This window comes from Diachasmimorpha longicaudata, chromosome 16, assembly GCF_034640455.1.
Source record: "Diachasmimorpha longicaudata isolate KC_UGA_2023 chromosome 16, iyDiaLong2, whole genome shotgun sequence".
In the NCBI taxonomy this organism is placed as follows: Eukaryota; Metazoa; Arthropoda; class Insecta; order Hymenoptera; family Braconidae; genus Diachasmimorpha; species Diachasmimorpha longicaudata.
The window spans coordinates 4,430,879-4,455,346 of NC_087240.1; the positions used below are offsets into that span (position 1 = coordinate 4,430,879).

At 38.9% G+C, this 24,468-nt stretch overlaps 1 protein-coding gene across 1 annotated transcript in view; it reads right to left on the reverse strand.

The window, feature by feature from the left end:
* Positions 1-24,468, reverse strand: part of LOC135170262 (hemicentin-1-like) — a 145,791-nt gene that overhangs the window by 28,263 nt on the left and 93,060 nt on the right. Inside the window, exons 4-5 of the mRNA XM_064135943.1 lie at positions 12,191-12,402; positions 1,093-1,203 (exon numbers count right to left, since the gene is read on the reverse strand). Of these exons, the coding sequence (XP_063992013.1) occupies positions 1,093-1,203; positions 12,191-12,402 (323 nt within the window). The remainder of the gene's footprint in view (positions 1-1,092; positions 1,204-12,190; positions 12,403-24,468) is intronic.

Consider the following 24,468-nt stretch of genomic DNA (forward strand, 5'->3'; position numbering starts at 1 on the left):
TCAAATGCCTGAACGATCAATGGGGATTATCGAGGTCAATCCCACTCCTAAACTGAGGAAATGTCCACAGCCTCGATTCGTTAATCCCGGGAGATATTGTCCAGTATACCAGGATTAAAATCTACTACTCTGGGCCACCAGAGTGTGGTTGGAAGCGTAACACCAGTGCCAAGCCCTGAGCCTCTGAGTCTGCCAAGCCCTCGAGAAGGAGTTACCATCTGGCAGTTAAAGTCAACGCGTTTTGGGAGCAGACATGGTAATATGGAGAAGGGAGAAGTTAAGGGAGCGAGAGCTACCTAACTCCGAAGGCAAACGGTTGGACTAGCTTAGGAATTAAGGGATGGAGAGGGTGGGTTAAACGAAAATATTTCGTGATGAGGGGGAGCAAGATGGAAGAATAATTAAAGTGGTTCAATTATACTTCAGCCAAGATGGTGTCAACATCATTTTCTGCTGCTACTGAGACGATGACAAATAATAGTTTTATTCGTTCAATTCGTCAGATCAAATATCCAATGGGGTAAATAGTTAAGGTGCACTCACGGAAATGATTATCTCACCGAAATATTAAAATCTGGGAAATTGTTGGAGTTCAAGGGGAGTTGAATCTCTCTTTCGCGAAGTTGTGACACTTATAAACAGAAATTTATATCCAGTTGGTAGAGTAAACACCAAAGTCGTGTACTTTCTGTCTCCACGAGTTTGGATTCACATCAGAAAAATATTTTTCTTCTTCATTCCCTTTTCCATCGTTCGTCTGACTCTTTCTGTCGTATTATTCTCAATAACTGTGTGTACGTTCACTCATTCTGGTTCTACGAAACGTGAAACTTTTCACTTAGCTACAACACCACTACCACTACCACTACCACTAGTGCCGATAAAAAGTTGGCTGATCTAATAACCGAAGGGTCCTGCCACTCTTCCTCATCGGAGATGGTGGTGGAGGTGAGTTTTACCTGCTCTTTGAACACTAAATTGCGAACGAAACTGGTTAAAGTCGAGGTGAATCGATGGAACTTCGCGGCCTTATTTTATTTTAAATTTCAAATTTTTCGTTTTAGGGGAAAATTTAATGGAGTGAGAACTTACCTCCAGTTACCCGGCATGTTAAAATGAGATCTGCACCCTCCTCGTCGGGACCAGCGGTTCGATTTAACGCCTGTCCCCAGCGATCTAGTATCACTGGTTTTTCGGGTAGGACTGAAACAGAAAAAAAATGTTTTTTATTTCCAGTGAAGCTGTTTTGTGAATTTTTCATTGGATCCACCGAAATGGTCAAGATTACATATTTTAGGATTTTAATTAATCCATGAATTCCCAGAAAAGTTAATAGAAAATTCAATGAAACCCCCAGGAATTCGCAAAATTTTTCTACCAACTTTTTCGTGCCTTTCATTCATCTCTCACACATCAAATTGAATAGAAATTCCAGGAAAAAGTACAGAGTTGATTAAATTCTTTCATTTATAGGGGACTTCATGTTGCCTCTCTCTCCTTAATTAAACCCAAAATTTAATGCGTAGTATCTCTATAACGGAAATTTTAGTCCGGGCATTTCATCAGTCCACAGATTTTTCCCTCTCATTCCAGTGACGCTCAGTGATTTTTCTATCACCAATACAAAAAGGCAGGGGAACTAAAAAAAATTGCAATTTGTAATCGATACATATTGCTGTCTACATGTATCACCCTTCGTATCGATAATATTCGGGATTAATCCACCTCTCTGTCGCCTCTTCCTCCGCACCTTCGCCGTGCAAAGGTACCCTGTACAGGGTTATTCATGGCGCGGCCGAAAAAACGCGTTCAATGGAGATAAAAAAAATCTGATAGCGAATTCTCCGTTATTGGACCGAAATGTGAGTATGATATACAAAATCCTCTGAACATTGCCATCTTCTGCTGATGCTATACCATGCGAGAATGCTGATGGCAGTGATGACAACACGGGATGACAACCTCATCATTCCCATCGTCGTCACAGGGAAGACAAAGTCCACATGATTATCACCTCCTTTTTGTAAAATAAATAAAAATAAAACATCCCTCACATGAGTCAATAGTTTTCCAATTTTCCATCAACCCATTGATCACTGGATAATTCAAGATATCGAGCATTAGTTACGAACTCATCGAATTGGTCGAATTACAGTGATAACGAGGACGAACGGACCGAGAAAGATGAGAACAGTTCTCATCCCCTGCCTCCGTCCCCCTCTCCTCGTGCACCAAAGGACTGAATGGTAATGGTAATTACCAGTGGTTATCAATCGGGCACTTTGTCGATCTGTGAAGATAATTTTAGGGAAGGCAGGAAATCACCCGAATAGACAGAGGGGAACTCAAAGAGATGACGTAGGGACAGGATATTGGCTTGAAGAGGTGGATTCCTCTTTTGTACATGGGCAGTACATCGTACAGAAATATTCTAGTTACCAGTTGGATAATTATAGCCTAAGCACCGCATCACATTCATGAGGTATCCATGAATTTCAGATCATTCACCGATTTCCAAATTTAACTCTCAAAAATATCACCCGAGTAAGATCGGAATGAAGTCGTATTTTCAATTGTCTATTTGCAAATCTCTATTTTTGGGAACCAATCGTATTACGGGTAAAATTATTTTGGTGAGATGAAGCGTAAGACGTAGATCTCAGGAAATCAAACCGAATTATAATTTTAATATGTTCAATTTGACACTAATTTTATTTTACATGAATTAACCCCAAATTATTATTTCTGAACCCAAATTTGATAAAAAAAAATCTGGTTGTCAGTCTTTATTCATTTTCTCAACAATACCGTTTTGCCCCGACCTCCCCCAACCCTTGTGGGATTCCCAAAAAATGCATAAAAAGATATTTATGGCATCTGCCATTAATTCTAATATTTCAGACAGGAAAATTATAATTATTTTGATTTCATTTTTCGCCGAACGACTCAACGGGAGTTGCGCGTGGTCTATTGTGAGGGAGGGGGAGGGAAATACTCTAACTGATGAGACACAGTCGACTTATTGGGTCTGTAGGTGGTTGCACTGAGTGCTAAGTGAATCCCGAATACGTCAGAGCTATGAATTGGTGCGGTCATGATGTCAGATCCCGCGAGACGAAGCGGGACGACCAAGACATTATAGTAAGTGGTGCAAGAGCGATTATAGTCAGACGTCGGATTATACCTGCCCTATGAGCTTATATATAAACTGTTCCGCCGGAAAATTACTCATTGTTAATTTACCGGTCTACCACCAGGTGTTTAATTACGATTACAATTTTCACGTTGATGACGTCACTAATTTCGTTTCATCGGCGTTTAAATATTAAATTGTTAAGTGTAATTAGTTGTGGATGACATCAAAGTGATGCAAATGTATTTACTGTTAGAGTTGGACGATTTACGAAATTATTATTATTATTATGAATTTAGTAACTCAGATCGCCCCCTCGATTTTTGGGGGAGAAATAGAGTTGTCAGGAGTGATTTTCGCTACTGGGGTAAGTTATTCCGCGCGGTTAAGGGTCCCCTGGATGTCAGTAAGGCCCTAAGACCCAAAAAAACGCGAAAGAAAAAATTCTTTGTTTCTCTCACAAAAAAATTGAACGATAATCCCTTTGATTTGTTTTGTGAGAGAAATCAAGTTGTGTTACAATTGAATTTGACAAGTGGGGCCAGTTGTTCCTCGCGCTTTAGGGTCTCCTGAATGTCAGTAAGGCCCTAAGATATGGAAAAACGCGAAAAAAATATTTTTTTTCTCTCTCACAAAAAAAATTGAAGACTAACCCCTTTCCATTTTTTTGTGAGAGAAATCAAGTCTCGTTAGGGTTGAATTTTTGCACTGGGGCAGGTAGTTTCTTACGCTGGAGGGCCCCCTGGATCTCAGGAAGGCCCTAACGTGCAAAAAAACACGAAAAGAGAACCTTTTTTTCCCTCACAAAATATTCAAGACCAACCCCTTCAATTTGATTTTCCAACAAACTACCCTGTCAAGACTGATATTTGAAATTCAGATACAATATTGCATCGTTTCAAATTCTGGGAAAAAAACCTGTTGACAAGCGTCCGACGCGTATCACCAATCGAGCGTTGTCATTGTAAAACTTGAATCAATGTATCAACAAGCCATTAATCAAACGGAAAATTGCATTCTGCACCCCCTGGCCCATGATGGAAAACGTGAGTGAGAGTGAGTCGAATGTAACGTTGTATTCCCGTACAAATAAAGTGTGTCATTAGTCATTGTTGATGGACGTCGTTGAACAAGCCTATTTACGGAGTAATCGACGCGGAAATAGAGGACAGAATCGAAGCCAGGGGATTAAAAATAGGGGCATCTGGGTTTGTACGTTTCTGCGATGGTATTCAATGTATTTCGGTGCAGATGCAATTGGACCAGATGGAGAACAAGACCCACTTGCACACGAGTAGAAGAATCCAATTGATGTTAACGAGGTCCGGTAACTGTTATTGAATGACGCCGTTGAATTAGAACAATTGAACATGCGTTAATTGTTGTTGAACGATTTGGTTGGGGTGAGAAGAAAGAAGGTTGTGCAGAGATTATTGGACACGAAAATTCCCACGAAAAATTACTCATTAAATTCTGGAGATCGAACAATATAATGTTCACACCCCGGGAAAAATTTTTGTCTGCAAATTCTATGAAATGAATTTTTTAGAATTTTTTTTGTCGGTGAAAATCTGTCGACATTGTTCTTTAAATTGTACTCCACTGACTCTTTGACATTGTACCGATTCCTTTCACTCCAGGGACTCCCATTATTATCGTCCATGGTGGTCCTTCTGTACTTTTTTTCGAAACATGAGATGTCATTAATTTTTCTTGCTTTGACCCGAACATTTCTTATGAGCGAGTTCTTCTCTTCAATTTCGTTTGAACATATAATGACAATTTAATGGAGGAAATAAATCAATAAATTCTGGATTGAAATGACTTCCATCAAATTGACAATTTAAATTTCTGATGGATGACGAACGAAATTATTTCATATAAAATTAAATTTAAAATCTCTCGAAAATATTCTTGAAATTGTAATGCACTGATTCCCAGGTATTCAACTGACTCGTTTTAACCCAATGATTTCCATTATTCTCTCTCCTCCCTCACTTTTATATTTTTTTCAGAAACATGAGATGTGATTCGTTTTCTTCGCTTTGAACTGAACATTCCATGTCTTTCATCTCAACTGTCTTCAGTACTGAGATATTTCTCCTCAATTTCGTTTGAACAAAAAGATTTCTTAATAATTTCACCGAGAGAAATGTGCAGTTCCACGAACGAGAGAAAAACCAATAAAATAATAAGAAAAATAATTTTTTCCTGAATTATCTTTTCTATACTTTTAATCTGCCAATCGGAAAATTGACTGATCATCAACTCATATTTCTCTAGAATTATTTCCAGAGCATCTCCTCTCTCTATATATAATTTCCATCAATCAATAGAAAACTATTTACCTAACCTGGACTATATACCTTGCAAATTATCGATTTCTTGCCTATATTATGTAGTATATACTCCATATTACATAGAGTTTCTCAGATAGAGCTGATGTCCTCTCGAAAAATCCCCTGAAATTCTATCTGATCGTAGAAAGTTACCTCTCAACTAACATCGTTACGTGTGTGATCCTTGAAATCTGATCTCTGCAATTTCATTTGCAATTCTGTGCCTTTCATTTAATGCATAACAGAACAAATACTAGTGAAGTTTCGTGAAAGGGCATTCACAAAATCCTCACAAGTTTTTACATTTCCTAAAAGCGTTTCCCCTTTACCCAGTTATTCTCTCCTTGATTAAAGAAAAAGAGTACTAGAGGTCTGATTGAAAGGTAAAGGAAATCTTGATAAAAGGAAATCCTGAAACAAAAATGCGGAGAAAGTTTCTCAATGAGTGTTCTTTCTAGTCTTGTGTATTTATGCAAAGATGAGGGAGCGAAAGAGAATGAGAAAATCAAGGACAAAGATTTTAATTATGACGTTCAAATTTTTTCACCAAACGATATATCGTTAATGTGTCAAAACTAATTTATCACTTTGCCAACTGCAACGGTGTGTTCCATCATTAAAATTATCAGAAATTAATGATGGATCGCTCCCTTTGATACTTAAACCCACGTAATTATGAGCGCAGGGATATGAACTCTATTTTATGATCAATAATTCAGAAATATCTCGGTGAGGTCGCGAAACGTTAAAATAGGTTAAAGTGTCTATGACAACACCAGTGTTGACATTTTTTTAAATTATAAAATAAAAATCACAGTCTCGGGAAACTGCTCTTTATTAACAATCAACAAATCTCGTTTGGAATAAGTGATTCATTCTGTCAAAGTAATTTGCGATAAACTCGAGGAGCCATCGTGAGAGTAAATCGAGTTCGTCTGTTGTACCGTCTGACGCCGGTCGCTTCTATCGAAAAAGTTTCCTCAGAACGAAAACAAAAGTCGAGATATATGACCAGCACATATTAAAATCTCTTCTATGTACGATCAGACCGAGTGTGATTTCGGGCTCCCTGAAAAGTCGATGGGGAGAGCATATATTTGACGAATCGAACTGCCCACACAGCGATTCATTCAATAAACCAGACCGATCCACACGTATCGAATGCAAAGATCAATTCCAACTTCGAGAAAGTTCACCTTCTGGAAGTTATAAATTTCGTCTACCTCTCGGTGTTGAGTCGCAGAGGGTTATAAATAACTTGGTCTATTAATACATTTTTAAATTGTTATTGGAATAAAACAATATATGACTGGGTAATATATGTCGAAATAAAAAAATTAGAACTCTATAATTTCTCTTGAACTACAGAAAAATAAATTTTTATAAAAATTATCGTATCATTCTCTAAAAGTGTGTTTTGAACTCAGGGAAATTTGATTTTGATGACAATAAAAATTACTGTACGATACCATAAAGCTGCTCTCCCCTAGAATAATTAGTTTTAACATTAATTAACAATAACTAATTTGGTAAATAATAAATGTCTCAATGAAGACTCGCGAAATGCTCTGGAATAAATGTGCATTAAGACTGAGACGACAAAATAATTTTCAAACTTCACCGCCATCAGTTTGTTACGCCCTCAGTGTGAATGTCTCTGCCAGTAGTCAAGGTGTCGTGACACACAGCCCAGCCAGAAGCCGAGACCGCAGTGGATGCGGTTGTCGACAAATAAAGGTGAAGGGTCCTGAGCAGCCATCCACAAGTGCAAGTGCAAAAGGTGTTAACCAAGTGCGTGAAAGATCAAGAGAATACTTAACGTCTTGCCTTTGCGCAAACTACCACAATTGGAAGTGGTAAAGTGTGGAAGCTCATATGCAGTGACTGTGAATGTCTAGATTCACTGGCTCTGCAGCTTTCCAGTCCGCCGAGGAGACGATGGAGTACAAAGATTTAAGAGTGGAGTGAATAGAGTGAGGGTGTATCACGAAATTTCTGAAGATCGACGATCAAAAGTCTCCGGCAGTTAATACTTGAGGCGGGAAGAAGGGGGGAGGGGCTGATTAATTAATAATTCCAAACTTTCTGGTACTCCGCCAAGATGAGGGTTTCCTCGGAACGACAACAAAACTCGAGATATATGACCAGCACATATTAAAATCTCTCCGATCGGCACTAAAATCGATTTTTTCGTTTTTCGTGTTTTTCTCGGGTCCTAGCCCTCCCAGGGCAAAAGGGCCCGAACTTGGGATCACCCCTTTTTTGCCGATATCTCAGGAAATAATATAGATATCGTAATTTAGCCAGCGGCATTCGACTCGTTAAAATATTTGCGATTTATTTAAGGCGCCGGAAAAATTCGAAAATCGATTTTTTCGTTTTCGCGTTTTTTCTATTCCATTGAAACTAGTGCAGGAGAAGTCATCCTCACCAAATTTGTTTCTCCTTTTTACGGTAAACATAAACATTGACGGCTGGATTAAGGGAACTGGATAAATTGGATTTTGATTCCATTTTTCCCTGGAATCCTATTCCGATTTCCCTCTCGATTTATGAGACAGCCGAAAGACCGCGTTATATAAAAATCTCTGTATACAGCGTCATGGAAGGGTGCACTTGGCCTACACATTGGGATAAAAGGGGTAGGGGATACCACCAGGCAACTGGAACTGCCTGGAAAGGGTCAACGGAGGGAAAAGAGGGGGTCAACTTTGAAATTATCGTAGCCTCCGGAGCGAGGCGTTTTTTCGATTTATGCCCACCATAAATTCATGTGATTCTCCCTCAAGCGCTTTTTCCAATCTCTTCTTTCACCTCGAATTTTCCTTCTCGTTTTTTCACTCCTGTTTGACGAGCCGTTTTTCCATTGTTTTATTTATGATGAGGAATTCCGCGCGTTAGAGATCGCATAAAGGATAACCAAAAGCAAATAATTCCAGGAATTGGCTTCAAATACTAATTTTTATATAAAAAATTTAATTAAATTGCTCTATCATTTTTTGCACTCGTCACTTCTCGATAATTTTTCTCGATATTATATATAATCAATAATTGAGGGCATAAATATTATCACTACATCATTCGAATCCTCGCATTATTATTATTGTCCGTCCTCCGTGACGTTGAGTTTTCTACTTATGAAGATGCGAGAGAGAGTGAATCGCTGAATAACAATTGACGTGTGTTAGTTCATAAGTGCGGCTGATCGCCTGCAGGGGACATCACTTGTTCTGTTCTCTTCAGTCGTGTTCTAGTGTATTCGTCCCCCCCTTTGGTTTCACACAACCGCTTGTGTGACGACTCGACCGCGTCGACAAGGCGGAAAGAGGTATATGGTTTGTTAGCCAATAGCGGCACGGCTTTTTAACTCTAACCCCTTTCCATGAAAAGCCGAGGGGACATCACTCTCACTGCTGAGGGCTAACGCCCTTGCGTTCAATGTACACCTCTTCATCGTTGTGTTTCGAATAGATAATACAAGAGGTCGATGACCTTGTCTTGGTAAGAATGCAGGGGGTTTTGATGAAATATTCAGTGGGAAATGATAACTTCGGGTGAATTCGTGAGATATTTTTTGGGACGAGGGGATAATCTCATTTACAGGTGGAAATTTGAATTCTTCTGACATTTGTGGGAGTCTTCAGGATGAAACCATGATGTTCAGGGGTCTGGGGGTAGAAGGGGGGTTATGAGAGAAATATTCAATGGAAATTATGGGGATTGAGGGGAAATATTACGTTTCTTTGGTGGTGGACACTCGAGAAATTTTTGCACGTGAAAAAATCGGAGTTTCAGGAGTTTTATGGCATCTCCATGAGATTCGGAGCCGTCGTCACAGGGGACAGATTGTATTATCAAAGGACGCTAATTGCAATATCAACAAGACTGCGGATAAAATATTTATCCTTTTGTGACCTCGAGGGAAGTTCCGGGTTTTCTGTGGTAGTAAAAAGGATTACGATTTTAATTTTTTGTGAGAGAGCGTTCGAAACCCTCTGGAACTTCTCAGAAAAGTCCTTGGGGAATTGAATTCGTTTGTGGGTGTGTAGCAGAGATCTAGGGGGAACTCCCCCCTACGTCCCCCAAGTGCGCGATGTGGATATCGATGTGAAGTTATTTCTTCAAAATTTCTGAAAAAAAATGGAAGAAGTTTCTTTCGGATTAATTAACCGAGTACTTGAAGATTCACTTCATTCCATCCGCTAATTTTCATTAGTTTTTCAACGAGTTTTCGGAACTTGTGGTAGTTCTCACGGAATTTGTTTAATTGAATTCGCGTCGTGATTTTTATTTTATTTCCGTACCCTTCATTATATCTTCTCGGGTACGATAAAAATTAAATATTTTAATCAATGTCTTCTGCTGATTTACTTTGCAGATTTGATTGTAGAGTTACTTTCATCTTCACTCTCGATAAATGCATTACTCTCGATAGGATTTGACGGAATCAGAATCTATTGACTTTTTGTTATCAAACGTATGTCTGGTACTCGAAGGTATGTCACATTGCATCGAATCACACAGTTGGTACATCGAAAAAAAAAATTTTTATTTGATTCATGTATGATGCTACGATACTGGTATTTGATGCATCTGCCAATATTGAAGATATTTGCACAATGGCAGAGATCGAGAGTAGGAGGAAAGATGAGATAGAGAATGGAGCAATTTCAAATGGATCAATTTTTCCGGCGACATTTTTCTATTCCGTAACGTCGTTCTCATCCCCACGTTGAAAAAATATCCCCATATCTTTACTCTTTCATTTTAGGTTTTTCCCATTTACATTAAATAATGCAGGGTGTAAGGGTTTATGGGGACAGCATTTCCATAAATTGGAGAAGGAAATAACTTTTTCTGGTCTTTTCATTTTTCAACTTTTTCTGGTCCCCTTCGTGGCTTGAGTTTTGCTCTACTTGTTTGGAAGACACCAGGAAAATTACACAGCCATCACTGGAGGGATTTCATGAGTAACTCAGTGAGGGTGAGACGTCCGAATCGAAATTCAAATCAGGATACAATAAAAAAATTGGGCAGTAGAAACTGCTTTTGGGGGTAGATTTTACGGCAAAAGGAAATTTGTCCGCCACAGAACCGATGTAAATTGGTCTAGACCATTTACTCAGTCTAACGACCGAATGAAATATTCAAAACAACAATAACATAACAATATTACTGTGAAGTGATATAAAATAACTGAATACAATTTGCGTAAAATAACTGGGAGATAATTTGTCATTCTTTCACTTCGTGTATGAGAGCAAGAGGTCTATTCAAATAATTCTCAACTCTGGGATTCCCCCGAGTCTGTGAGACACATCTCCGTCATTCCATACGAAATACTAAGGAAGAGGGATGCAATTAGGAATTTTTCCCGGTACCACTACTCAGTATTTACTTGACTCCAGTCGCCTGTGTAACGAGAGACAATCGGTGCCCACAATAAAGACGTTGGACCTGGAGACGAGGTATGTACGGACCACTGACTCGTATCCCTAGCTCAGACAGGAGTACAGTACGAAAGAAGGAGAGTCGCACGACTGCCGGAAGAGCGTCAGAGACGTAATCTGGCAAGTTCCAGGAAACCAATCTTCTCTGATGAAAATACCGTCTCTTGTCTGAGGCGGGGCTAACGCTACCACAACCTTTTTTGTTGGTTTTTTATCCTTTCATTCGGAATACCGCGGCTGCGTTTGACCTTTGTGAAGTTTGATAATGGCTATTTCATATCAACACAAACTTATCATCGAAATTGAATCCGAAGAGTAGTAGACCAGTTCCATCGCCGAGAGGGTTTGCCAAATGGTAACAGAAAATGATTTGAAGTCATAATTTGGGTTTATTTAATGAGAGAAATTATATAAAATCGTAATCCACTAAATTTTGGAGGATTTACAGGTTCCGAAGAGTTTATTGATTCGAACCAGATTCGCTGGTTATTAAGGAATGTCAAATATGGATATAACTGAAGGAACAGTCAGTATAAATTAAGGAAGGGTTCACTGACCAAACTCAAGTCGAATGGGGCTCGTCACATGTGAACTCATTAATTATTATCGAATGACTTTTGATGGAACGAATGGATCTTTGTCTTCAACCAGAATTTATTCATTTAATAACTTTAGTGTTCTATCAGAGACGGATTCATTTACCCCGACATCATTGAATATTAACGCTTGAAAGTTCTATGGAATCGAATAGAAACTGACTTACAACGAAAATCCGTTCGTCAAAGTCCGGAAAACGAATGTCGATAAGAATTAGATCTTTAAAGGGAGAAATGTGGGATGACATAACATTCAATCCCTATTTAACCTAAAGTTCGTTGGAATAATTATAGTTGGGCAGCTGGATCATCGTGATTTTCCAGTTCTCACATTTAAGACAAGGATTTTCAATTTTGAATAATTTTTTTCCCGCGTGTTTATCCACACGAAATTTTGATTTCTCCGGTAAAAAGTATTCGCGTGCGAGTGAACGAACATAACGAAACCGAGCCGTCAAAGTTAGCTTCTACTTATCCTTCAGTACCCGGTGAAAAATCGAACTCACAGTTTACCTAGTTTCAAATTTACCCTTGTTGACTCTCACCCCTTTAGCCCTGTCCATAATCCTTATTTACTTGATAATTTCGACCCAGAACACGACTGATTAAAATCCACCTTTCAACATGCTACGGTTCAGGGGTAACTTGGGAAATATGAATTTAATTACTTACCAACAACTGATAGATTGTAGCGGATACTTCGAGATTGGCCCTGACGAAAGTCTACCCGGCATCTGTAGATTGCGGCGTCGTGACGTTTGACATTGTCGACGACTAGGACTGCGGTCCGGGTCATTGCGGTTCGGAAAAAAGCACGAGGACCGAAGACACCGGTGTCGGAGGAATGTTGAGCATCGTTCAGTGCTTTGTTTCTGACGTCGACTCTGGAAAAAAGAAAAATTATATTTATTAATAATAAATTATTAATAGATTATTGATGAGGAAGAGCCTCTGCATAGATCGATATTATAGGGCAATATCGCATCGCGTGACCGGTCAATATTCCCATTCCGTTCCTAAAATCAAGTCAAGAACAACTTGAATCAATACATTATTTTTTCTCCTCGGGTGGAACGATCAAACAGGCTCCAGATTATATCCAGCGTTATCTGGCTGAATATTTCATGAGAATCTACTGAATTGTTACTTCAATATTATGGATATTACTTTGGGCATTGACGAGGTCGTGAAGGGCTCGATAAGGAAATGCATATTTCTCAGGCGTAAAATCCTCGCTCCAAGAATTCTCGCCTGATCTCCACTATATCCATATGTATAGTCGTATTGTATATAAACAGACACAAAAGGTAAATATGAAATCGATGTGCTGTTTTATGAATCGTTTTATCTCTCCGCGCACTGCGCTTACCAATATTTCACGCGATTCCCTCTCGGCCCAAACTCACCCCTCGTAAAAATGATACACGCTCACGGCCAAAAGGGTAAATAACAGCCAAATAAATGTGTAACCCCTTGTGCCAATACCCCGTGTCCCATCACCAACTAGGCCAACGGAGATAGCCACCTTTTCTTCCCAAACATTTTCCTCACTCACTCACTTATTTTTCCTTTTTTTTCTACTATCGGATTTTGGTTCAGGTCCACTTTCTTTTTCGTTATGATAGCCTCCAGGGGGGTGCACAGGGTGGTACTAAAAATTTGAGTAGAGGTGGCTTATCATTATTTGCCTTTTTCATTTTCGGGAGAAATTTGCTATCGGGAGATTTGGGTCATAAATTTTATTGGAGACTTCTGGACATGGAAAACTCCGAAATTGATGGATCAATTTTTAGTGAGTGTTTTTTTTTTTCAGATTTTGGAATAATTTCGGAGAGCAGGTTGTGGGGGTCAATGGGGGTGGTAGACCTGCGAGTACTGCTAGTTCAATACAATGTATTCACATAGTCAACTCCAAGAAATACTGCGGTACTCCGATGGAAACCTTAACCATGTTTTCTCCGAGTGCTCTAGATTTTACGATCAAAGGAAAAAAACTGAGGGAGAAATTGAAGAAGTGGAACGAATTCCCAGTTCACGTCAATCCAATTCTTATCTGTTTACATGCGAGAGTGTTGACTGCCCTGACTGGGTTCCTGAAGAAGCGTGACCCAGACATATTATTGTTACTGTTCTATCAGTTGGTTTGAAAATAAAATTCTGATGCACTCAAAGAAGAAAATTATTTTTTTTTAAATTGTAAAAAAAATATCCAGACAATTATTCGACTAATCCACTCAATTTATGATAAGCAAACAATGGATTGGCGGTAAATTTTTTTAAAATTGATCCCCAGGTCTGTTGAAAGCCAACAAAAGTTATGATCCGATGAATGAGATTCAATAATTCGCGTATAATAATTGACCGTGTAGCTCCAAATGACCACATAGATCCAGGTGTGGGAGTGGTTGAGGCATAATGCGGCAAAATTCGCTTGCACAGTTGCCAACGTGTGTTAATATTTAGGGTTACTACCCTTAAACACGCCAACAACCGAGTGCATCACGCACTCCACTATTTCCAACCATGCAAAACGGTCTTTCTGATAACAATTTAGAATTAGGAGGAACACACTTAATCCGTGACACAGATATTAAGTGTTGACTTGTCTCAAACCCGAAAAAAATGATCTGCAATGAGCCGTAAACGATGACAGGGAGAAAAATTATCGTCACCAAATGTCAAAGGTCGGCGCTCTCATTGACTTCAACTCTGCCACACGATCCTCGTGTTCATGAATTTTAGCCATTTAGTTTCTGATATATTAATTATTAAAGTTGTGCAGTTATTGCTCGGTGAGCGACGAAACCACAAAAGTTGGATTGGTAATTAACTTTTCACGTAGAAACTAGTTACTTGAGTGAGTGCACTAGAGTGATCGCTGTTAACTTGAAAATCCCTCGATGTTCCAACCCCCGAAGAAAAATTTCTTTCGGAATTTTCCGAACAATCAAAAGACCTTCGGAATAATTCTCGAAAAATTCTCCCCAAAATTCCAGAGGACTTTCCACAGTCAGATATTTTTTTTTCACGGGTCATACCATGTGACAATCATGACAAGTTAGCAAAAAACGTTTCAAAAAAAAACATCCAGACAAATTTTTGCATAAGGTACCCACAATTTCCCTTTCGTGTTCTTTTTTTATTTTCTGTTTATTTTCAACCACCAAAAGGGAGTAAAAATTTCGTAACACTCGTCATCGCCGGTTGCTTTGTTCTGGCGTAAAAACATTGTTATGCAGATGCCCCACTACAACGATTCATTCTGTTGTCACCCAACGGCGCAAACTCTCTCCCCCATTTTCAATTGTGCATTTGTTCCCTCGGAATGAAAAATCATTCACTGGACTGCTTCATCCCCAACTCCCAGTCCTCCCACTCACCCCTCTCCATAACCACGGTTAATGTTTAATAGCATCCCCACTTTCCGGTAAATCCTTTTTTTTTTTGCCGATTGAATGGAAATAAAACACGTAATCAACGTTAACGTGAAATACGCGCTGGCGACCCAGTCAATTTACGCGTACAATTCCCTCTCGCTTTTAACTCTTTGGAATGAGTCGGGGGAGTCTACCAGGAATTGTTAAACGCTTGGAATTGCTCCCCTGATACGTACCGGTACGTTATATACAACTAGTGCTGGAATATTAAAATCTATTTAGCTGGAGCTAACGCTCAAGATTTACTTTGCATATCTGTCACGAGGTATTCCCGGTTGTGTCAAATGTTTAATCAACGTTTTGACTACTTGATATTTTCCTGGGATGTCGGAGTACGAAGTTCGAGGGAGAATGCGAATGTTCAAGAAACTTTTGAGGATAAAAATACGAAAGGGAGATTCCGGCGAAGGTCACAAAAAATATTCTTGACGAGACGATCTGGTTTTTCCGACTGGAATCAACGGAAATCGATATACAATTTGCGAAAAAAAAATATTGTGCCGGAAGACGATTGAGGGAGAGGATAGGAGATGGGTTGGAAGACATACAAGTATGGAATAAAGGAGCTTTTAGTAACATCAAGTTGTTGTCTTATCTCAGCTACTCCGAAGTTTCCTCCGGAGAAGATACGAGGACGAAATGGGGGAAAATTAAGAGAACCTGAGATCCCCGGCTCTTGATTAAAGACATCGAATTCTGAATCTAGATGAACGCGTGGGTTCGAGACATTGAAGACAAGAAGGGGAACAACTTTCAGTAAACGGAGAGAAATTTTTGATAAAAATTACCCTACGGTTCTCTAGAAAGTATCATGAGCCATCTTTACCTAATTTTCATCTGGAAATTTCGTGAAAATCAAGACAGAATGAACCGATCCTATTCTGGCGTTTTTTAATTATTCCAAAAATTAATGAAATGGTATTTCATTCTAGATATCTCCCATGAATCCAAAAAAAACATTTACAAACCAACTGAACGCCATAGTGTGTATCAGTAGCATATGTACATTTCTTTCATTCTCCAAAACATATACAAAGTCTTCTCCTTATTTATATGCAAATGGAAAAATACCAATCGCGCACAAGGGGACGTTTTTTGCACGGTTGGACCAGAATTGAAGGAGCAAAAATTGTCAGACGGGAGAAAAAAATCTAGCTAAAGGAATCACCGAGACAGGAGATATTGTTTAAAAAAAAATAGAGACGAGGAAGCACTTCAGACTGTGTTGTCCTATCTGATTCCCGAACTAGCAACGATGAAGCAGGATTATGGAAGTATTTTCCAAGCTAGCTTTCTCTCTATTCCAAATCAAGTCATCCCGAGAAAAGGGGGAGGGGTAGTGAGTGCCTATCGATGGCAATCAGATCGTCTCAACTGGAGACTCGTTCACGTCAGTATTTTCCATCCACTGAAGGAGGAAAATTTTCCTGGATCAATCTGAAATATGGTCATGGAAATTCCACTTCTATTTTTGTAGGGGAGCGATACAGGTGAGTCTGCCGCCCTTCTGAAGGGCCAACCCCTGCAGACATTTTTTTTCCGGCCGAGAAATTCTACAAAAACTTATTAACTACTAATGACTCCCTTTCCTCCCATATGATACGCAATTCTCCATAATAATTATAATTATTTAACGTACTATATATAACATAATCTATCACATATGTATATAGTACATAATATACATATAATATTTATAATTATTATACATATCAATAGGTCTTCGGTCTGACCAACATCGTCAGTTACCACTGAACGACTTTATAATTTTTAAAAATTTATTTCTCTTGAATTTCATTGGTCGACTCAACCGTAATTTATTCATACAACTTTACCAGTGCACATCGTCGTTAAAAACATGAAGATATCGAGGTACTCTACATGCCACAGTTGCCCGTTCACCAATGATCAGATCAACCCCGGCCAATCAGTAGTTACTGTGGCCATAGCAACTGAATATCATCACTGGAAGGCTGACGGTATGTATCGTTGTATCTCAATTCACCTATCCCCCCTCCCTACCCTTTACCACCCCCAGTGCGAGTGCTCCTCGTAGCCTCTCCTATCCCACCGATGTTGACATTCCGTCTGCAATATATGGGTAACAACTGCCTCATACCTTCCCCCTCACCACCCCTTCATCATCCACATACTCTCTCCTATTTAGCTTCTGTACCTACTAACTGATTGAGGCTGATTGACGCTCTGTCCGAATGGCCGACACGCCCGTCGAGCTAACGCATAATTTATAATTGCAAGCAATGGGCGAATGCCATTGGTACATTCGCTTGAATACATATGGCTGTATTGTTTCATTGAACTTTCTCGTATTGAAATTACCAGCGATGAACAGAGCCAGCAGTTTCAATCATCGATTCATGAAGCAAAGAAATATTTGATTGGGAATTAATGAATAATTTTGAGGAAATAATGGAGTGAATAATTTTGATGTTATGGACTTTGGGGGGAATTTATTGGAAAAATTGGAGGGAATTTGTTGACATTAGCAATTGTTCGGGTTTAAACAAGAAATTTTGTCTAAAGTCAATTGTCAAGAGCAATGAGTTCTCTAACATTTGTGGAAAATACAGATTCCTAAATTATAACGTTAATTTTTTATCGCGTACAGTTATGAGTTTTCCGAATGAAAAAAGCACATGAATTTATCGTCAGTCCCTGCAACTCCCTCCGAAAAATATCTTTCAAAATTTTCACCAAGTTCCGCCATTTCGCACCACACTCAAATTAAAAATCCAAAATATGAAAAAATATGGATGCCAATGGCTCGACTGAACTACCCCCTCCATAAAAATCATGAAAAATTTATTCACATGGAGATGAATGATCTGAACGCGTGCTAAGAATGTTCCACAAGAGAGACTCAACTCCTGGAGTCGAAAATTCACCAGTAAAACTCTTCAGAATCACGTTCAGCCATCTCCAGTGGTGTCGCAATGTATCATTCTGAATCCTGGAGATCCTTTTCATTCTATATATAAGGGTAATCCTGGAGTCGCACCACTGAGGTCAACCATAGCCTCTTGGATACTGGCCTGTGTGTTTGTTGACCTAGACTCAAGTGGAAATACTCTTCCCTCCCATTTCCACCCCTCTTCCTCGCACCCCCCCCCCCTCTCCGACCCCTTCCCCACCTCACTAACCGTCACTCCAAACCACCTAGAACCTAGAGGTATCGTGGACTTTCCAGATTCAACATTCTCTCATCCACTCGAATTACGAAGTGGCACGTACGTCCCACGGTAGCTCATGCTCTTGGACCCTGTCCAGAGCTTGCGTAAGGACCTTCCTATTCTCAACCACTCTGAATGACTGTCACAAAGAATGGAGGAACGAGTATTAACACTCCACTGTCTCACTGTTGTACGTGAGACGAGGTAAACTTTACTGCTCGCTTTGTATTGTCACCCATTTCAGGTTTTTATAACTTTGGAGGCAGGAATCAGTGATTGGATGACGTGATATCAAAATCTCGCATCAAATTTTTTATGGAAATTTTATTGCAGATGGGAGAATTGGAGTTCCTTGAGCTTTGTTGACGTGAAACGATACTTTTTTTATTGATAAAAAAAAAGGGAGTGACGGAGGGCCACAGGGAAAAATATATTTAAATTGAGTTATTTTAAGGCACAATTGGGTGTGAAATTTACTTGGTTCAAGGACATTATTCTCGATTTTGGCGGATAATAAATATAAGGGATCAGAGGGTGGTTTGTACTCAAGGGGAGGGTTGGTATTTTAATTAGAAATTTTCCTCCGCATGTGCGGGCCAGTTTCAATGGATAAATTCTTTTATTCCACTCATTTCTCTTAAAATATTCCCTAAAATCTAAATCCATTATTTATGACGTTATACTAAGTGGACAATTTTCTTATCCCTACAAAAATATAATGAAATGATCCCACAAAATTTATTTCCACTTCGTTCTTCATATTTTAATCTTCGTACTGCCTCGACTGAAAAATCTATCCACTTCATGTCTACAAATTAATGAAAAAAACTTCACATCCGCGACTATCAAATCATTCCCTCAACAAATCAATCCACCGATCTCGAAGATATATGGAATCCTGCGATGAGGAATAGGGATTGCGATATTAAAAGCAAACCTACGTGAATCCCCCTCATCTCTGTCCGACGTTCCACATCAAGGGGATTGAGAAATTCACCGCTGGGACTCTTTGAATCGGAGCCGACAAAAAAGCGAAGATAAAAGCTATCGAGAGAAAAAAAAAAAGTGAAGGGTGATATAGAGAAGGAAAAGGAGTAACGACTATTGGGCCGATCACGGGTGTAGGGACTTGGTTGGAATGAGACTTGCGACCGTACTTGCTACTTCTAACGAGCTTCACCGATCGTGACGTACTGGCGTTGCTTTTCCACTGGAGAATGTCAGGAGTATCCTAAAGTATGAAGGGCCAACGAGACTTTGATCGTTTCACGTTAAACGGGGGGACCTCCTTTCTACTTTTTTTTTTTCTTCCAACGGAAAATCCATTCCAACCACTTCAGTTCGATTTCCTTTGATACCTTGTGCTTTGACCTCTTTCATGATTACATTCACTCGTATTCTATGAGATCACGATCTTATTATATCGTTTTATGGGAAATCGGTAGGGTTTATAGTAGTGAAATTGCTCTAGTCTCGATAGACTTTGATTTCTTTGGTCATTAAAAAGAGACTGACATGTAGAGAATCAGCGAAAATGGAGAAATTTATCAAATTTTCATCAGGTTCTGCTCCTAATAGAATATTTAATTATAATGCATAATTAAAAATTGTTATCGATCTTCAAACGGATCCAATATTCCTTCCATTTTGCATCTTGGTTGCGCCTTACTTAATCTTAATGCAAATTTAATATTCAATTCAGATTTAATCCAAAAGTCAGATTGGATTCCTCATCCAGATTGTACCTGTCACCACACCCCGATTTCTAATTCTGAATTTATCCTCCTCTCAAGCCTTAACTCATTCCTGGTAAATCTAGTCCGATATCGCTATCTCGGTTCAGTCCCGATTCAACTCTCAATTATAAATTCGTTAATTATGTGACTTCCAATGGTTTCCATCTCAATTCCATTTACGCATTTAGGAAAGAGCACTTGACATCTATCGAAGAATTTCTAGTTTTGGAAGTGAAGTTGTGGCATTTTCTGAAGAATGAGAATGTCCTAAGTCACAATTTATGTCTTATAAATTTCACCGGATTTATTAATCGATGAAAAAATCAAGGAATCGAATTCATTCGTTCTCCGGAATCAAAAAAACGTTTTTCCCTTTTTTTAGATTGAGATTTGTACATAAAATACGGTCATAGCAATCCGTGCGGACTCGATCAATTCCCAAGAAGCATCAACGTCTAAATCTGATCCTGAGGGAACGACAACAATAGTCGTGAAGCAAGCTAACTGATCCTGAGAATAATCGTGTGTTCTCCTTCGATATATCGAGGAAATTGACAGGGGCGGTAAGTCTATTTGAGTCTTCCGGTGAAAATTAATGAAATTTTTGTGAAAATCAGCGGATATTGAGGGAAAAAAAGGACTTAAAGACTAAGGAGAAGAGTAATATCGGTAAAAATTACCCTTCCATTTGGTGAACTTGGATTTTCAAAGGTTTTTTTAAATTTAACGTAATTTTGAATTAAAATAAAATATTTAACGGTACGAGGACTGGAGCCAATTCCTAATTTTTCATTCTATGATGCCTCATTGTTTATTTCATTCACTCGAATGTAATTACATTCATTCCTGAACTTCTGCTTGGCCATTAAGACATTTAGCGGTGGGAGTAATTAAATAAGATATTTTTTTTCTCTCCTCCCTCGGTATTTACTGGGAAATTCTCTTTGCCAGAAGCACCGGGGTCTCTGTTAACTGTCTCAAAGAAAAATGTATCACGTTCCCAGCTACCCTTAAAGAATTTTAAATTACTCCGTATCAAGTCGAAAAAGGAAAAAAAAAGAGCGCCAACTCGTTAAATAAATAATTCAACCCCTTTCCTGTTACCCCAAACACGGAAACTATTTTTCTTTCTTTCATTGCCGTCATTTTTTATTTAAAATTCCAAACTCTCGATCCGTAGTGTGATGAACTTGTCAACACTCTCGTGAATGTTTTAGTAACACTTCGTGGGATCGACTAACACATTTTTTTTTTTACCTGTGTTAACGTTTTACAAAGCTCTGTCATCGCACGATATATTCGTCTCTATTGTCTCATCGCATATAAAAATATTATTGCGTTCGGCAATTTTTTAGGTTTTTTTTTCGCTTCATCTGACGATAAAAATGGAAAAGGTTTGAATGGTTGAATAATTGTTTTCAAAAGAGAAAAAAAAATTCTGTCAATTCGATATTTCGAACGAATCCTGTTGAATCCTGTTCAATGAAATTGAGTCATTCGGGGGATTGACAGCACAGGATTTATTAATTTTTGATGGGATAAGGGAAACCGCACGTCAAATTTTGTCTAGAAGTTGTGAAAAATTATTGAGAGAATTTTGGAAAAATATTGCAAAGATCGGTGAAGTTGTAGTCGACTGAATAACATCATTAGCATTGTGTGTATGGAGCCCTTAGAAGGGCGTTCCATAATTTTCTGATGCTTTCGGATCATGTAAGAACAACTTTATAGGACTCATTCCTCGAATCGCGCGGTAGTCAAACCATTGGTACCATTAGAACTTCCAAGACGCAACACGATGCATTCCATTGTTTCACCCCTCCGCAGTTGGCATTGCTTATACGGTGTACTACCCCTCGTACAAGTTGAAAGCCCATATACACACGCATTCTCATCCCCGTTCCTCGGGAGGACAGACTTAGAGATTCCTCTCGTGCCACCAGCACAAACTCCAGCCACCCAAGTTTCCATTACCCGTTTCTTCTCTCCAACCTCTTGCACCTCTCCCCCATTCTACCCCCTCGTGTAACTTCAGGGTTTCCCGTATCCTCGGTGGATGGGGGTGGAGTCTATATGGGGAGCACGTAGTTCTCGTAAGGGAAGTCTTCACGCCTCTTTGAAAATTTGGAAATTGATATTTTGGTCTTTGAAGTTTTAAATCAAAGTCTCGACATTATTTTGAGGATTAAAACCTTAATTCCGTGCCTTTTGCGCGTCATTTTGGGAGCCATTATCAGGAAATTTTGCCTCTGGCGATGATGCGAGGGTTTTCGAGGGTCGAAAAAAATTTAATTTTCGAAAATCCAGCGATAAAAAAATCACGAAAAATATTTTAACGTTGAGATTGAAGTATTTATCGATCCTTCGAACTTGGGATGAAATTTGTGACATAAAATAATAATTTTTATCGGAAGCTTTGTAGGGGTTTTCCGGGGGATTGTCTATCGAGTGAAGCTACACGTGAATCGGAGTTTATCGTGTCACATGCCAAAAAATTCATTCATAAATTATCGACAGCAGAATGACATCGGGAACGTTGGTTAAACCGTTCGTGGGGAATTCATCTCTCTGTGACAATAACTACAGTCAATGGAGTCAGATATCATTCATATTTTACGAAACACTTTCCCAGAGCTTTCAAAATATCAGATCTCTTATTATACTTTTATTTGTACGTGTGGTTTCCGGTTGACATCGTCAGCTGTCACTCCGATTTTTCTTTCGTAACATGTACCTCCTCGAATGGAAATAATCGAGAAAAGTGGTCCGTTAATTCTGATAACGGAAATAATGTATTCTCTGGTACAAGATTCGTCACTTAGACCGAATTATTATTATATTATTACCGAACGGAAACTGTCGGAGATCGGGGCATTCGAAATTAGCCGGGGTGATAATTAACCATTAGACGTTGAGCGAAGCCGTCTGTTAACAGTAGAATTATTTTGATAAATTTTAATTTTCAAAGGACAAAAAATTCTAGCACAGAAAAATCCTCTGGACACACGCGAGAGACAATTCTATTATCGATAGAATTATCGATATTAATTTTATCGTAGTATATAGTATATTCTGATAATTACAGCGACGATTATAATAATATTTAAAATGGTAATAATTAATCAGGGATTGCCGATTGGAAAAATCACTTTGGATTGAATTATAATTTTTGAAATAATCAATAGAACAATGAAAGAATTAATCACTTTTCCTAAGAGGATTTACCGATGTATATACATATATATCTCCCAATTTCCATCCGTACCGAGTCCTGTGAGTATAACGACAGTTGTTATTATTCCCACAACTCGAGCTTTCCAATCCCATTCCATTGAGTCCACCCCCATGGCTTCGTACCCTTCCTACATTTCGTGAGAAGGTGAGAAGCGATTTGAATTTATGCTGAAAATTATTCTACTTGAAAGATGGCGACGACATATACATAAAATGGAGGAAGTGGAAAGGAGAATAAACGAAGACTTGCGCTTCAGCAGTTGCATCAAGTTATTTGAAAGCCTGTGGTAAACGGCCACTGGAAAGCTCGACAAATTCTGTTCACCCTCTTTTCCATCAGTGAGTTCAATTGTTATGTTTTCGACTTTGCAAACAACATTTTTAGGATTTTTTCCATTTCCGCTTTGACGAGTATTTGAGGAATTGGCCTTTTTAGTGTGAAATTGAAATATTTACAATTTTTTAATGAATAAATTTTTTGTAAAAAATGACCAGTGTTGACTGTACCAATAAAGCTCGAGTATCTAATTTCCAAATGAATATAAATTCCACAAAAGTATTCAACGAATTCGCGAGGGCGTTTTACTAAATATTTTCCCGCAGGGCTCCCCTCCCTGCTGTGAAAATTCCATATTCCAATTTTTGAAAATTGAATTTTTTTCGTTACCTAAAAAAGATACGGGAACCCCACTTCATCCACCATATGACGAAAAATCGGATTTGATGGGGGTGGGGTTAAGCGATTTTTGATGTGCGGGGGTGCGTCGGATCTTCCCGAAGATGTGGCGTGTTCTATTTACGTTTATTTCTCGAAAATTTAATCAATTGATTTTTCTCGTTCGGAGTCAGGTTCATTCATTTATATTCAACCGAGTCGATTATTGAAATGTGCAAGCAGTTAGTAAACCAACCATAATTTTCACCGTATAACCACATCTCGGCACAAACTCAAGTGGGCGACGCTTTGAAACGAGCCATTGAGTGTAATTGGAACACCAAGATTTAGATACGCCAGTGTATGGTGAGTATATATAGGGGGGTGAGGGTTGAATGGTTCTCTTAACGACGATCGTTATCGATGGTAGGTGGTGTAACGAATGAGAATTCACCATCGGGTATATAACCCTCTGTCGTACCCTTTACTCTTATTCCTCAGTTACGTTAGCCGCCTGTTTCAGGGATAAATTTCAAACAATCACCAGGGGGTTGGAAACAATAGAGCCATTTGAGGAGACCATTGGGTGAGACATCAGGTGTTTACAGCTTTTGAGTTCTGTTAGGGGTGGTCGGGGTGATTGCACAACACGTAAGAAAATGAAAATGAAAAATTAATCACGCGACTAACGATTTTT